The sequence below is a fragment of the Podarcis muralis genome, chromosome 11 (genome assembly GCF_964188315.1).
Source record: "Podarcis muralis chromosome 11, rPodMur119.hap1.1, whole genome shotgun sequence".
Classification (NCBI taxonomy): Eukaryota; Metazoa; Chordata; class Lepidosauria; order Squamata; family Lacertidae; genus Podarcis; species Podarcis muralis.
This window is the reverse complement of record NC_135665.1, coordinates 32,008,085-32,025,142: the sequence shown is the minus strand read 5'-3', so window position 1 is coordinate 32,025,142 and position 17,058 is coordinate 32,008,085. Positions and strand designations below refer to the sequence as shown.

Below are 17,058 nucleotides of genomic sequence, written 5' to 3'. Positions count from 1 at the left end.
CACAGTCATTTTAAAAGCAGTCACCATGCATAAAGCGGCAGCAGAATCCGATGAGAGGACTGTTGTGCAGTGTAAGAGACAATATGCAATTCACACTGCAGGAAGGAAAGAATGAGCCCACACATGAATTGGTTTGTCCTGGCTAAAGACATTGACGCAGAGAGAGATCATGCTTAGGACAAGAGGATCAGCCAAAGGAGAATTATTATAGGAGGGCCCTTTGGCTGATTGACATCCGATGCCCCTTTAAATGTGCTGTGGAAGAGTGGATTCTTGGCTTGTTTTTGTTTTTATTTTTGTTACGTATTTTGTAACAAAATTGTAATTTTATGTTGTGAACCACCCTGAGTTCTATGGGTATAGGGCAGTATACAAATTTAAATAGTAGTAATAGTAATAGTAATAATAGTAACAGTAATAGTAATAGTAATAATGTCTGAGGCATCTCCCCTTTTTGACTGCAACAGTGCATGTCCACCTGGTTCTTAAAAATTGCACTAAAAATTGCTATATTAATATTTAACCCATTTTAAGCTACTGTAGGGGACCCAGCAAGTCACAGAGCTCAGTTCCCTGAATCAATGTGCTGGGGAAAGAGTAAGGTGGCAGATAAGGAGGACACTCATTGACCGCTGCAGGAGGATGGGTCATATTCACACCATGCATTTAAAGGTCTCATATTCCACTTCAAAGGTTATAGCTTCAGGCCCAAGAATCCTGGGAACTGTGGTTTGTTAAGATTCTCCTAACACAGCTCAGCACCTGTAACAAACTGCAATTCCAAGGATACTTTGGGGGAAGCTATAGCTGTTTAAAGTGGTATGATATGACTTTAAATGTATAGTGCAGATGAAGCCCAATGGACGTACAGTGGTACCTCGGAAGTCGAATGGAATCCATTCTGGAAGTCCATTTGACTTCCAAAACATTCGGAAACTAAGGTGCAGCTTCCACTTGGCTGCAGGAAGCTCCTGCAGATGATCGGAAGCTGCGTCGGACGTTAGGGTTCCAAAGAACGTTCACAAACCGGAACACTCACTTCCGGGTTTGCGGTGTTTGAGAGCCAAAATGTTCAACTTGCAAGGCGTTCGGGTGCCAAGGTGTGACTGTATATTAATTAAAGCTAAGGCTGTGCTTGTTTATGCCAGAGGGAATTTGCTGGCGACTCTCCACAGCAGTGTCAAATTAGATGTAAAACACACCTAGTTCCATGCACCCTCTTGTGTGTATGTACAGGAACTGGGTTGCAATTGCATGTATGTGTTCCTTGGGTTTCAACCGAGCACTGCTTACAAAAGAATTAGGGGTATGGAGGGTCAGCAGGTAAGCTCATTTTGCCAAGTCAGCATTTTCTGCCAATAACCTATTTCAAAATGTTCCAATTAATTGCTCTGATAAGTCTTTACATGCACTCAGTAGAACAGAGCACATAATATCAAGCATTCAACAAGAAGGTGATTTAGAATTAAAAGGGAAACAGAGTAAGATTGGTATACTGGTGTTCCTTCCTACAGGTGGTATAAGAGCAAGAAGAGCACCCAGTAATTGTAGTAGCCTCTACTTCAGAGGCTTGCAACTGGGGGGAAAAGGGCAGATCTTCATTTGGTAGAATTTCTTATGTAGGAAGCTATAGCTTTCCTCTCAGTTATTTTCTGTTGATAGGCTCAACCTATTCTTTGACCTTTGTTGCTTCTAGTTTAAACTCAAGCTGAATCTAGAATTTGATTGTGTGAACAGAGGAATGAGAATGAAGGGGAATGAGTCAATCCTAATTTAAAATCTTCCTTTAGAATTCACAGAAACAGGGATGACATGTGTTTAAATGCCCAGCAACTCTCATTAGGTTCATTGAAATGAACGGGATCAGTACAGGGGGGCAGATATAGGAAATTTGCAGGTTCCCATTTATAGAGTTGGCACAATGACTGTATGCTCCTTGTACATGATGTCATCTTAGAACTTCCACTGAGCCCTGTTCAGGCTAGAATTAGGAGCATAGGAAGGTGCTTTCAATCTGTCAGACACTACTAGTCATGCTTCCTCAGTTTTAATAGAGGTTTTGTCAGGTCTGAATTAAGACCTTTTGAGGCCCTAAGCACTTAAAAGCTTTTGGTGCCCCCATATATATCTAATTCAAAATATATATAAAAATAAACTATAAAATAAAATTTTATTTTTCGAAATTAAACAAAACCTACAGTAAGATGGAAAATAATGTTTATTTTTGTATACTTCCACTTTATTCCATGATACAAACAATTTCAGTACTATCTTACAGCTGAATCCTGTGCTTTTGTGCTTTAATTTAGACTGATTTTGTCACAGAATTTGTAAACTGAAAAGTGGAGTTGCTGGTCCATGGTAAATCCGGCAATGGAAAATTTCTGTGGTGCCCCCCCCCTCCCTTGATGCCCTAAGCACATGCTTATTTTGCTTAATGGTTAATCCAGCCCTGGGTTTTGTGATTTGTCAGTCTTGACAGTGAGAGTGTAGTTTGTTTAAAGTTAGTTATGCACTGGAACCATGGCTATGGGTTAGTTTTTGTAGGCTCTTCTTTCTTTCTTTCTCTCTTTCTTTCTTTCTTTCTTTCCGTTTTTTAGAGAGGAAATACTATGTAAAAGATCCAGGTTTGCGTAGGTACAGCTGCCCACACCTTGGCAGAATCGGCATAAGGCTAAATGCAGACACACAGTAATGCAGACCCACAGCTGGGAATTTAAGGCCTGTGAGTTTCCAATACAGTCAGTGACCATTTTAGGTGCATCCAATTGATGTGCGACCACTGGCGTGTGTGTCCTTTTGGACCCGGAAGGGGGTAGGGCATGCTTATGCACACTCTGCAACACACGTAGGGACCAGGAATGGAACCCCCGTGTGAAATGGTTGCCACCCGTACCTCAATAATGGCCCAGCATACTGGAGTGTATGCCCACCTGTGCATGTCCAGAACATCTGTTGTGAACCCTTTGTAAAGCCACCTGCACATGGGTGGTTGCATTCAGATGAGGATACCTTTAATGATATTTATGCCTAAATCACAACGACTGTACTAATAAACATTACACATTCATATTTCGGAGAACTAATAAGTAGCTTTGGGTTTTTTTTGTATCTTTCCCCCCCACCCACCTGTTTGTTCTTGCTATGTAAAAAGCAAAGTAGTCATGGGTGCACCATACCTTCCGAAAGAAATTGAAATTTTTACTATAAATCTTTTTTCCTTGAAATAACAGAGTTCAGAAATTAAAGCCCAAAGGAATGGAATCTACTTGGAGCTTTGTGCCTAGCAATGGAGAAGAATAAATCTATTTGTATTCATTGGAAACTAAATTGACAATGATGTTTTCTCTTCTTAAGCCGGACGTATATTTTTATCCTTCATGCTTCATGAAGTTTCTAAAATCAGATGATTGTGTGCTTCCTTGAAGATGTTAAGAGTGGATTAACGGCAGGAACATCCTGTTGATAGGAATTCTTGAGCTGAAAATGTTTGTTCCCGTACAGCCAAAAACCTGTTTATTTTCTGAATAAAATAACTTATGTGTCATTGTCTGTGCAATCTTACATGTGTTTAGTCCGAATTAAGCCATATTCAGTTCAATTGGATATTTTCCCAGATAAGCATGCTTAGAGTTGCAGTCTTTAATGGTGTAGATTAAAGGTCCTAAGAACTTTACTGAGGCAAATCGAGAAATTCAGCATTTTACTAAGGAGCGTACAAAATGGCAGCAGCTGTAATGCTAGCACATACTAGAGGCATACTTTTCAACAGTGCTGTGTTTTAAAAAAGGATGCAAGCAAGTGCAAAGGGAAGTGTAAGTAAGTAAGTCAAGGGAGCTGAATATGTATTGAGTTTAGGGAAGGCTTGTAGCTAATGGGTGGGACATTTGAGGCAGGACTGAGGATGTCTCCAATCTGAAACTCTGGAGAAATGATGCCAGCCAGTGTTGGCAGTACTAAAAGCTAGATGGATCCATGTTCTGACTCAGTATAAGTGTCCTGCATTCCTAAAACCTGTTCAGAGCCACTGCTTCTGCACTAGGCGCTAAAATCCATTGTGCAAAATATTCCAGTGAAGTTGTCCTTGGAAGATGCGACATTGCCTTCTTCTCCACTGATGGAATTTCAATGTTCTCATCCATCCTTGACTAATGCAATGCTCATCCATCTCCCCCTCCTAATTTGCCCACCCACGGTTGGGTTTGCAGAAGGAAAGTACTTGTTTCCACCTGTTCTTTGATTGCCAAATTGGAATATAGAGGTCTAGCCTCACCCATTTCCCCACCACAGTGTAAAAATACTGAGTGTAAGTTATAATTTAAATGGATGAAAAAAGCAAACAGCCACAAAGGAGGAGGAAATGGCAAGAGGAGGTAGTTTGGTGAGGGAAAATGGCTTCAGCCTCCAAGTGGCGTGTAGTTTGGTTTAACTACAATGGAAATTATTGCCTTTCATTACACACGAAACTCCTTGATTTTTTTAAAGTGTTTTTTTTAAAAAAAAATAGATGTTTGTGGTTACAAAGGCTCAAAATGGAAAATTACACAGCACACTTTAAAGAAATGGTGCAATTAAGTGTCCATATTAAAAAAACATATTTAGAACTATAAAAAATAATTTCCTGTGTACTTAGCTCTTTTTTGTTTATATTGGAATAAGAAGAAAATTAATCACATTTTAATAATTATGATTTTTCGTTATTTCAAGATGTACAAGGCAATTAAGACCGCTTGAAAATAAATAGTCATGTTATTTGAGTAGGTAATTAAACAATTTGTAGCTTGTAAAGAAATGTCGGATTCCTCCCCCCTCCCTTGCACCATGCAAACTGCCTCTAATGTCTGGAAATTACCTAGTTTTTCTCTTTCTTTCCAGGTGCTTTATCCCAAATATTTATGCAGCCCTTTTCACTGCCGTGCTGGTTCCACTAGTATGCTTGGTGGTGGTATTTGTGGTGTTTATCCATGCCTATCAGGTGACTCCCCAGTGGAAAGCATATGATGATGTATTCAGAGGAAGAACGAATGCTGCAGGTATGGAAAATAGAATGGTCCTAATCAAACTAACAAGGCAGGTTCCTGCAATAACCAGTCTCTCCAAATAGGTAGCCACTTTCTTACTGGAAGGCTTCCTGTGCCTTCAACCGCTTTTGTGTTGTGCTGAAATTAAACAGGTGAAGAAGTCCTCCTTCCTATTTCTCCCCCTGAAGCAGCCGGGTGAAATGGCTGCCCCCAGATGACAGTTGTGGGAGAGGAGGCCTGATGGAGCTGGCATGTCGCAGCAGAGTCGATGGAGTGAGTCCTGCTTCTCAGCTCTCCCAGTGCTGAGAAAGTCTTTGTTGATTTTGCCCACAGAACATTGGTAGGGATTTCTCCACAAATACTTACTCTTTTATCAGATTTGTGAGGAAATCCCCATAGATTTTTCTTCTTCTAAATCTCAGGTCAGATAAATTTAAGTGTAGCACTTATAGTGACCTAAAGTCAGTGAGCAACTCTCCAAATGTACTATACCTAACATACTGAGGATCCCTTTTGCTATTATTTTTATTCATTCTGTTTTGATCTTCTGCCAGTTTATTTCTACGTCTAGGAAGAAGTCATGTTAGTGAATTTCCTGTTGGCATAAGTCCTGGACACCCAAGTCTTTTGTCTCATGAGAGAGAAAAAAAGAAGTACAATCTGATCACACGATGTACTCGTTTCCCCTTTTCCCCTCCCCCCACTTCCTGGCTTATTTACTTCAAACTTCTGAGACAATTAGAGCGGAAAGGAAAGTTTAGATTGCCATTTGTGTCTTTCAATTTCTTTTAAACTAAAGAGCGCTGAGAAAAGTGGTGGATTTTATGACAGGGAGCTGCATTTCTGTTATCATACCTAAGGGGAATATGTCCTATGGAACTCAGAGGGTTCGATGAGTTAGTGTGTTTAGGATCTTGCTGCTCAAGTCAGTTTTATGTACCTGCTGTTTCATATAACTTTTGTTATCACCTTAGATAGCATGAAGAGGCCAGGTGGATTATTGCCTTTATTACTTCTTCTTTTGTCGTAGTTTGTTATCCATCTGCAGTAGCAAACATGGGGCTGGTAAGCCCATCAGAGCCAGTCCATCTTTAAAATGAACACATAAATTCAATGAATCAATGAGATAAAGTTCTAGATCACGAAGGTTGTCTCTGGTAGCTTTTTCACAAAGCAGGATTATGGCATGGTACTAAAAAAAATGGTGATGTGTATGGCATCAATAGACTGCGTCATCTGGTGTATGCGTGTGTGTTTATTGTAGGTGGCATGCAACATGCTTGAGCCATCTGTAATTATTTTTGCTTCAAGCATCTTCTGCCATGCATCTGCTTCTTAATTTTTGTATGCTGTTACAGACTGCATCAGTTGATCTGTGACTTAATAGTCACTAGCGAGTAGTCCTATTTTGCAGCAAGGACTTGAACTATATATCCTTGTGCAATTAAAAATGGTATTGTCTACCTACTGACCTGAAAAACCTGATAGGAAAGGAATTCTGAGAAGCAAAAATACATGATTTTACTAAGAGGTAATGTGTTTCGAGATGTGTCAACAGGAACATTTTTTTCAAACAGAAATAGGTGAGTCTTTTGAGGGTGAAATGTATAAAGGAATTGTACTCTCCCTAGAGAAAGTATAACTTGTAGAGAAAGAGCAACTCTGGCAACACTCTAACTCAGAGTTAAGTGCACTTAAGCCCATTTAAATGAATGCACTCTGGCGCACTTTGCTTATTGGATTGTGGCCTGTTGTGTTTATAAGAAATATGAATGACCTTTTAAGGTAGAAGGTACTAAGGTAGAAGGTACTATTGGGTCATACAAAGCTTGGTGTAGGTTTTTTAAAAAAAATTCATTTCGCTTCAGATTAGATGTTAGGAGTTCATTGCAGAGCTTTCCCAGTGGTTAAGTATCTCCTGCAAACTAGCCTATCTGTGGATGCAAAGCAACACTTGGACGCACACTGTGACACTCGTAAGGCTAGCCACTTCAAGTTTAAAGATGCTCAGATCCATTGATACTTGAATACCACTGTCAGTCTTTGGTGGTATCTAGGGCACTACCTGGTCCAGCCCCGGTGAATGAGTTCCAGTTGTTGAAGCCTGGTTGCATAGACAAGATGCCTCGTTGAGAACTGTCCATTGCAGATGCAGCTTCCCTTTGCCCCTAGTGCCTCATTGCATTGAGTAGGGAGGGAATGTCTCTCTCCGTCCTTGAGAGAGAGAGAGTAGTCCTGGTCACTTTAGAATAGTGCCATGACTTCTGAAGAAACCTGCTTTGGATCTGGAAGAGCTCAAGAATCAGCTGGATTCTATTCCCCCGCCCCGCCTCCACAAAGCCTATGAAAGAAAGCTTGGGTTATTCTAAACCAAATTGGACTCAGCTGTGTTCCCAGTGATATCACTTATCTGGATCTGGCAGTAGAGCGAGGCATCTCTGCCTCCCACTTCTGTACCTGGTGCACTGTGAAAATAGACATGGGAAACTGCATTTCCCAGATTGATGTTTGACTCACAGCAGCATTCCTGGCACCTGAGGGAGGTTGAGGGACCTCCCGCTACTGTTACCGTTACCCATCGGCCATGTAAGAAGATGGGAGAAAGAAAGGGTGGAGGGAGAACTGTGCATGAATGAGGCTTTGGAGATTGAGTGAGGAAGGGGCCAGTTTCAGTATAGTTTCAGTATGTTGCTTTCCTTGCATTTGTGCATTATAAGCCCCCAAGTTAGTGACACCAAGCTTCGGTGATTCTAACAGGTACCATAATTTCTTTACAAATAAAGAGCTAGGATCTTCAGCATTCCATCAGACAGCAAGGTGATTAATACATAATATAGGACCTATAGCAACAAGAGAGACTCCTCCTTGCAGTGTTTAGAGTGGGGCTCATGGACTTCACCAGCAGTGAGATATTGTGAGCTATCAGTAAGTTGTGAGTGCACATTTCAACATGTTGGGCAAATGGCACAATCTGTGCATGTTTACCCAAAACTAAGCCCCAACACAATCAATGGGGCTTCTGCATAGAATGCTGCCTTCCTTGACTTTTTGAATCCTTTCTTCAGTTCTGTTGAGTCTATGAATAGATCTTCTTTACAGATGAAAACTGACCTCCCATGATTCTGTATGGTGTGTGAGATTCTGTGCTAGAAATCAAATGTTCAGCGTTGCTGTGTTACTGCAGCCAAGCAAAATTGTTGCCATTGGCCATTCTTTCAGCATTAAAAATCTCCAAAAAGGGAAAGATTGTTTTCTGTTTTCTGAAATACGAACATATTCAGCTTATAAAACCATATTGCTTTATTTATTTGGAAGGTTTCAGTTGGTTCAGATTGTTTTCTAGGCGGGTTTGTATAACTTTGCTGCAAAGTGTTTTGTTCTTTGCCAAGAGTTTTAAAAATATTTGTAGAGGAACCAAATGGAACAGTAGCTAAAATAAAAAAATCAAACAAACTAACAGCTTGAGCCTATGGATCAGAAGCCCAAGTAGTTACATCTGCCACTGCAGAAGCTCCTTTCTCCAACCCACCACTTCCCCCTCCTTCCATTCCACCTGCTCCCTTCTATGGTGTACCAACATGTGTTTTCCTAAAGGGGAGAAAACAGTGGTTAGGGAAATGATTGTGCATTCCTCCTCCCCCCCCCCCGCTTGCATTTTTTGCCATTTCCTTATGCAGCTTTGCAGGCTCTTGGACTTTTATTACACACAAAAAGTGTGCAATGTTTGTTCACTTGCAGTACATAAATCGTTTCTGCATAGCCCCGTCAGGAGAATCTGCAAGTTTGATCCAGTTTGCTCTGGACTTTAAGTAGGATCATCTAGTTTGATGTTCCAAGTCTGAAATCTCTAGGGCATTTTTTATTTTTTGCAAAAAATATAGCCAAACAATAGAACAGAACGTGACTAGCTGCTCTAAATTTGTACGCCTCAGCCCTGCGGGTCACTTGCCATGCTCTGGTTTTCAGAAATACACGTGCTCCAGTAAGTCACTCCCAGATATAGATATATATAAAATCATTGCATGCGGATGATTCATATATGTGTTTACTCTCACCTTAGAAATGAGCATGCTGAGTCATAGAATATAGCAGCAATGCAAGGTAATTGACTAACAGATGACAAGTTTTGATGAAGGGGAATGATGTATGGAACTTCTTTTGAATTGCCAACAAGTCATTAACTGTTTTTAATATATCTCTTTCCAAATGTTCACACCCAGTTCTCCACTTAAACCAATCATATATATTTATATTTAAAAAAAGAACAAACAAATCTTGTTTGGTTTGTTCCTGAACATCTGGAATGGCAAAGCTTTGATGCCCCAGGCATCGATACAAAGTATAATTACAATTCAGATACCACCTTCGCTAATGAAGCCTGACATGTCAAGCAGTCTAAACTACCCTTCCCGACCCCTCCCTTAGGTATCTATCTGCAGTATTTTTCTACTGACCATTTTTCAGATGGTGCCACATATTGGCACTACAGTGGTACCTCGGGTTACATACGCTTCAGGTTACACATGCTTCAGGTTACAGACTCCGCTAACCCAGAAATAGTACCTCAGGTTAAGAACTTTGCTTCAGGATGAGAACAGAAATTGTGCAGCAGCAGCGCGGCAGCAGCAGGAAGCCCCATTAGCTAAAGTGGTGCTTCAGGTTAAGAACAGTTTCAGGTTAAGAACGGACCTCCGGAACGAATTAAGTATGTAACCAGAGGTACCACTGTACCTGATTTAGGGACCCAGTGATACTATTAATTCAGGGGACTGTTGCTTTGCCTTTCTGCCTTCTACTAATCCTGTGCCCAGAGAGGTTTCCTACTAGTGTTTACTTCCCCACCCCCATTCCAAACCCATTCATTGTTACATTTTCTCTCCACAATTCCCACACAGATGTTTTGGGGGTTTGTTTTGTTTGCTCATTAGGCTAGTTTCTACACACTGCTTGTCTGGATAGAGGATACGCATTAACATTCAAGGGCACATTCTAGCTAGGCAAAACCACGAGAAGAGGCTTTGCAGCAGAACCAATGAGGGGCATGGCCAGAGAGAGTCCCAAGGGCCAGATAGCATGCCCTGGAGGGCCACATTCAGCCCTGCGGCCTGAGGCTTCCCATCCCAGGCATGTATGTATGAGAAATAAAGGTAAAGTAAAGGAACCCCTGACCATTAGGTCCAGTCGTGGCCGACGCTGGGGTTGCGGCGCTCATCTCGCTTTATTGGCCGAGGGAGCCGGCGTACAGCTTCCAGGTCATGTGGTCAGCATGACTAAGCCACTTCTGGTGAACCAGAGCAGTGCACCGAAACATTGTTTACCTTCCCGCTGGAAGGTATCTACTTGCACTTTGACGTGCTTTCGAACTGCTAGGTTGGCAGGAGCAGGGACCGAGCAACGGGAGCTCACCACGTCACGGGGATTCGAACCGCCAACTTTCTGATCGGCAAGTCCTAGGATCTGTAGTTTAACCCACAGCGCCACCTGCATCCCACCCGTCTGAGGCTTCCCACCCCAGGTATGTATGTATGAGAAATACAATAAGGTAGGACAGTCGGTGGCAAAATCTAAATGAGGGCTGGTCTGGAAGGATATGTCTTCAACTACTTTGTGTGTCCAAAACCCCTTGATTGGCTCATGATATGGCAAGCAAGGAATCACATACAGTGATCATAATTAAGAGCTCACTGGAGGCTTCACAATTCACCATAAGTATGAGGGGTTTCCCTCCTCCCCTTCTTTCACCCAAAGCAGGGAAGTTGTATGGTTCCTTGCTAGATCATTGCCTGGGGAGCAATGCAGAGCTCATAGGCATTCTGGTAAGTTGCCCAGTTTAGCATACCTGAATTTTTCTTCCATCGACACCAACTTGGGCATTGTCCGCTGGTGGCTTTCCTTTACTAAAAGTGGCTTTACTTTGGGATTAACATTTTTCCTGTGCTGAGACTCTGTTTCCTTCCTTAACATAACTCTGGGGCAGCCCATGCATAAACTTTTGAGAAAAGATTAAATGGCAGTAAGAAGCTCTTTATGTGATTGTTTGAGAGAGTTCAGTTAAGTGTTTTCTCAAATTGTTCTCCTTGAATTCAGGAGGCCTTAAAATGCTTTTTCCTTTGGCAGAATCGTGCCCTCTTTCCCCCCACCCCCACCCCGTCAGATCAATTTCTGTCCTTCTAGCCCTGCTATGAAGAGAATGAAAGTTACTTTACAGAATAGTTCCCCCCCCCCAACTAATTAAAAATATATTAAAATTTAAACACATCATGTCACCTTTTCAACTCAAGAGAGAGAAGCAAAGCAAATATTTGCAAAGAAACTCAGGGCACTATTAACACAATGTTCCAATTATTCTTTTTATTGGTTTTTGGGGGGTGGGGTAATGTAAACACCATAGCCAGGGGGGAAATGAACACAATATGCTGACATTACAAAGAAGATTCAGACATTTAGAAGTGCTTGAGGGTGTGCATTGTGTCTGGTCTTTATTGAGCATTCGTTTTTATTCGTTTGAGGGGAGGTTCTACAACAATGAACATTCATCCTGAACTGCTCATGGAGTGTTTATATGTGTTCCCATTAATCATTTCTTCATCCCACGTTTTTCAGTACATTTCACCATCACTTTTTAAATCACAACTGGTCTGGGGTAGGGTGTGTTTTTTTTAAGTGGCTTTGTTGCACTACTAGGGCAACAGAGCACTTTACTCCACTTAACTGTGTAAACCTAAATTTCCAGTATGTACTTGAATCCCTCCTGGAAAATAGGGGCAGTCTAGAAGTGCCATACGTTCTTGACTTCATTGCTTTTCAGTGCTGAGCAATTAGTATTTTTAACTCAAGCATTTGCACAAATGTTTTCTGATCTCCAAACTCAAGCTAACATAAAATTGTTAACATTTAAAGGGCAAACATGAATCACTGTGGCTCAAACCCTGAAAATCTTTTGATCCTTGGTTGACAGCTGAAAAATATCTTTTCCAATAAGCTATGCCAAAATCATGATCAAGGACCAGATATTTATTAACAAATAAAGCTTATTAGTCTGTATTGCCAACAACCTAGTTTTCTAATCATTACTAATGAATGACCCAAAGTGTCTCCCATCCCAGCCGTATTCCTTAACAAAGGTTTCACTGCTTTACTTCTTAAGGAAAGTACTGTAACAGCACAAGACTTAAAAGCCAGTTTCCTCTTAGGCTGTGTTTTCTCTGCACAAACTGGGTTTTCTCTGCACAAAAAGAGCTTTTAAGCTCTCTGCTTTACTTGTGTTTAACTTGCAAAATTTCAACCAGCTGGCTTTCAACCATGTATAGTTGAAATGGCACAAATTAAATCTGTGCAATATGCTAACATACTATACATGAAAATGTGTGCAACTTTAGCCTCACCTACCTCTTTGGTCAGAAAACACGCACATCCCCTTTCCGTGCAGATGATCAGGATTGGTAAATCGACTCCTAGTTCTTTCCACTCTGCTGCTAGCCCTACTCCTGACTGTTCCCACCACAATAGTTTTAAAAGAACCATCATAGAATCGTAGAGAGTTCGAAGGGATTATTTTGCCCATTGTGAGGCTCAAACCCATGACCAGGGCTGGATTTAGGTTTGATGAGGCCCTAAGCTACTAAAGGCAATGGGGCCCTTTATATGTCCAGCTGTTCTTTGTCAACAACAAATTGACACTGTTTTTTATGTTGAATATATGCTATATGGTAATTCATGGACCTAATAGGTATCTGAAGCCATTTGCACATGCAGAATGTAGACAACCTGTCAGAGCTGGCTCCAGGTCCCAGCTCACAGAGGACCCACGCTAGCCGGTAGTAATGTACAAAAGTCTTTATTGAAGTACAGTTTCCATTTCCAAGCCGCAGCGCCCCAGCTCTACGTCTTAGAGGCTAGACCGGCGAAGCTCCATCTGAGTCTCCACCCCCTGTACACCAGCTTAAGACTCTAACCTTACTCCACCTCTTCCGTCTCTCCTTTCTCCTCTGGGTCCTTCTGCCCCCTGGGGTCTCCTCCTTTCTGGACTCTTCTGACGCTGACGCTGACCCCCCTGACTCCTCCCCCTCCTTTCGGCAGGCTTTGGGACCTGGCTCCCTATCCGGGCTGCCAACTGCACCACCCTCCTGTACATTTGAACTTGGCGCGCGCGCCCAGCCTTCCACCTTCCTCTTGACCGTTTCCTCGCTCTCCGATGGAGGCGTGGCCAATCCTGACTCATCTCCTCCCGCTGGCGGTGAGCCGCCTGATCCCGATACCTGGGACTCCTCCCCCCTACTGCGCTCTGGTGGGGAAGCTGGTCCTGATTTCCAACTGCTGCTCTCTGAGTCCCCTCTGGCCCCTTCTTCCTGGGGTGTCCCCCTAGGCACCCCCCTTGCTCTGACCATGGGAGCCCCTTTCTGTGAATCTTCCGATTCGCTGGAAAGACTCAGAGACCTCGGACCACTGTCATCGCTAACATTTCCTTCGGATTCCTCCCCCTCGCTCTCTATTTCCTCCCTTTCCTGTGCCTCTGCTCCTGAGCCCCTGACACAACCTATATACAGAAATGAGCAAACCAGTGATATTTTAGGGAGCAGGCTAGTAGGTGGGGCCCATTACTTACATCATAGGAGCCTACACAACACAAAACACTGTTGCTGTATGTAGGTTTTATTTTATTTGTTTTTTATCTTATATTTTGGAAGTGTACATCCAGGTTTTTCTTTCCGTTTAATTTTTTGGGGGGCCCCCAAGAGAGTGGGACCCTAAGCTATAGCTTGTTTAGCTTATACGTAAATCTGGCACTGCCCATGACCTTGAGATTAAGAGTCTCCTGCTCTACCAACTGAGCTATCCCAGGCAACCTTTATACACATTAGCAAGTGACATGTAGTTTTAGTGGAATGCTTAAAAGGCTCAGATGCTTCTATCTCAGGTAGAGACAAAACAAAAAAAATTCCTTTTTTTTTTTTTTTTTTTTTTTTTGACTATGGCAGACCAACACGGCTACCCATCTGCAACAGGTAGAGACAGTTGAGTTTCATTTGCTTGATCGGATAACTTAAGATGTGATTGTATGCACTTCAGAAATAATGCCTTTTGAACACAGTGGGACTAGGCACTGAATAAATAGGATTGGGTTGTTAAGTATGTTTATGGTGCTGAAGAAAGAAACACCCGAGCAAGGCACAATTCATTAAGGCATAAGCTGAGCTGCCAGTGACATGCTCCACGAAAGGGCATGTCTGCTGCTTGTAAAAGCAAGTTTGAAATTTTCGTTCTTCCCTTCTGTTCCTTAAGGTAGTGGGCCATTTGTAGCATGGCCTTTGCAGATTATTTAGTTTTTATTACTCAGCTGAAGGCTTTGAAAGCATAAAAACATTATATTATCCTAAACATTCCCCTTGGAAAGGTGTTCTGTTAGTCTTTTATTTTTACATAAAAGAAGCATATGGCATCATTCAGTGCATTAGTACTCTTATGCATTTTTTTAATAAAATAAAATTATTAGTCTAAGTATATTTAATTCTGTACATAATTTTGATACGGCTCCTGGATGCAGATCCTGATAAGTCATCCTTAAAGGGAAAATTATGTTAGCTACAGTTTTTCCTCTGTCCCTCTTCATCCACAAAATAAAACAGTGATTTAAATGGGAGAAATTCAATGTGTGCTGACTTCTCCCATTGAATCGAAGCTTAAGTTGTGCTGGATTGTGCTCAGTATTTCCCCCCAGCAAATGCAATTTGATCTAGCATCTGGCTGCAATTCTCATAAGATACAGAAGATTAAAATGAAACCTTACTTTCTATAGGCTGTCCACCCAACCATGTGCATAAGCACCTGCAACTCAGGATAACACATTGCCCTGCAGTTTCTTTCTAAGTAGTGAAGAACTTTTGTAGCAGATTTCATAGGACTGCACATGCAAAAGTCAATCGGTGCATATATTTCCAAAACATAGATAGTACTGATGGAAAGTTAAACAGAATCTCCTATCCCTCTTGTTTGATAAAGAGCTAATTGTTTGACAGTATTTGTAAAGCAGCCAGGCAAGGTCCTAACAATGGCATTTAATGTTCAACTTAAGCTTCCATTTTACATTCCTCACCTACACTATTCTGTTAAGGGCTTGACTGTTCCACCATTCTGTTGATATATTGCGTCTTCTGAGTTTTATTCCTGGCAATTGTAGGTGGTTACTGTTCCTAGTGTTGTTCTGATACTTAGACCTCAGTTACTCTATGCAATATGTGTCTGTATGAGACTGGGATCTAGTTAACAAAGCCAGTTAGACCCCTTCATTTCTTAGCTAATGTTTCCTTTAACCACATGTTATTGACAACTTCTTCTTTTTCTGCAATACCTTACTTTTTTTTTCAAAGCATGTATTTTAAGGCTTCCCAGGAGCTGCTTAGCAAATCTTATTTGTTCTTGTTTTGAATGCTTTGTTTGATCAAAATATGCTGGGTTGCCAGGACAAAATGTCACTGCAGAGTGCTTGGCCAGCTATTGACTTTTGAAAACTGGCTGGATTTCAGCATTGTATTAATAGGTTAAACACTCCATAGTGAAGCAATTGTTATTGACAAAACTGCAACATAATAGAACAGGAGCTGAATTTCCAAATGATTTGAGAAAAACAGGAAGCTCTGCACACTTTCAGCATCTTTTAATTATGCCACTTGCTGCACAAGGCCTGAACTTAACATTTTAATATAACAAAGCATTTTTTTTTTTAAATGTACCTCACCAAGTATATTGGACTGTGGCTGATTCACTCAAATGTGTGTGGGGTGGGGTGGATGTGAGAAGAGCAATGAGACATCATGTACACACCTGTTGGATAATTTATGATCTCACACAAAGGCTGGCTAGGAAAGGAGTCCATGTTTGGAAAAGCAGGCAGTGGATTATCTGCCACCCATGCAGTGGTTTGCAGCCTTCAACACACACCCAGCTCCCATGGAATGACTGTGCAAGTTCTCCCCCAACCCTTTCCTATACTTAACTTCAGCTCAAACCTATGCCAAATGTTAGCTTATTCATCCTTTTTTCTCATTGTGCCTAAGCATGATAGCTTTAGTAGTTTATGTGTTCTCCCTCCCCCCTACCCCTGGTCCAACTTTCAAAGCTGCATAAACAGAAGTCTGAAAGAGATGGCCAAACTTGCACAAATTTTCTATATTGTTTTGCTTTTTAAGCTCAGCCATTCAGACAAAACAAAACACCCCAGTACTTTGTGCATTGCTGCTTCTTAATTATTTTCAAAATGTTGTGTTAATTTCTCATTTCATAACATAGTGGCTTAGTATGATGTTCACATTTAAAGTGAAAAATGGAAGCAAAGAGCATGAATGCAAATTAACACCAAACAGCAGATAACTACTTTAATTATATAAGACACAATTTCCTGGGAAGAAAACACCTTCCACTTGCCTCGCTGGCAGGAATTTGGGATAGGTCTAACCATGGTGCGAATAAAGTTGGTTGTATCCTGTTTCTGTATGGGCCTTTTAAGGACACATCCATTTAAATCTTTGACTAAGATGATTCCTTTTTCCATACTGGGTATCAGTATTGGATAGGCAGCTGTCTGAAAAAGTCTGAGGCACATAATACTGCAATTACAATGTAAATCTGGTTTACTGTGAAAAGAATCAAGAAAACATCTCAGAGGATGTAGTCCTGTGATCACTGTCTTAGATGATTTCTGAGAGGCCCTAGATACTGCAGAACTTCCTGGCCACAGGTGGGGGTGAACCCTGGAGTTCTTCCTTAACCAATGAAAGAATAGCCTGCTGATGTGACTGCCCTGCCAGGAATATTTCTTGTCATAGGCACCAATTCTATGGGCTGCAAAGTATGTGGGGAAGGGGCTGAGCCACCCCCTCCCCCAATCTTGAGGGACTGGGCCTTGCCAGGCCTCACCGTGGCAGCAGCATGCCTTGCGGGCTCCTCCCGACATGTTTGACATCACATGTGTGTCGCATGTGTGATGTCATGCACACGTGATGAGCCCCTCAATGTCAGGTGGAACTCGGTGCCTATTTCT

The 17,058-nt window shown here is 41.7% G+C and overlaps 1 protein-coding gene across 11 annotated transcripts in view; it reads left to right on the top strand.

Annotated features, from left to right (window-relative positions):
- Positions 1 to 17,058, top strand: part of ADGRV1 (adhesion G protein-coupled receptor V1) — a 235,158-nt gene that overhangs the window by 191,318 nt on the left and 26,782 nt on the right. For 9 of the 11 annotated variants that reach the window (XR_013394656.1, XM_077936223.1, XM_077936222.1 and 6 more), the window contains one exon: positions 4,876 to 5,033. The exons of the other annotated variants lie outside the window; for them this stretch is intronic. Coding sequence is in view for 8 of the 9 variants with exons in the window: in XM_077936223.1 (XP_077792349.1) it covers positions 4,876 to 5,033 (158 nt within the window). In the remaining variant the exon portion in view is untranslated. The remainder of the gene's footprint in view (positions 1 to 4,875; positions 5,034 to 17,058) is intronic. 11 annotated transcript variants of the gene reach the window in all.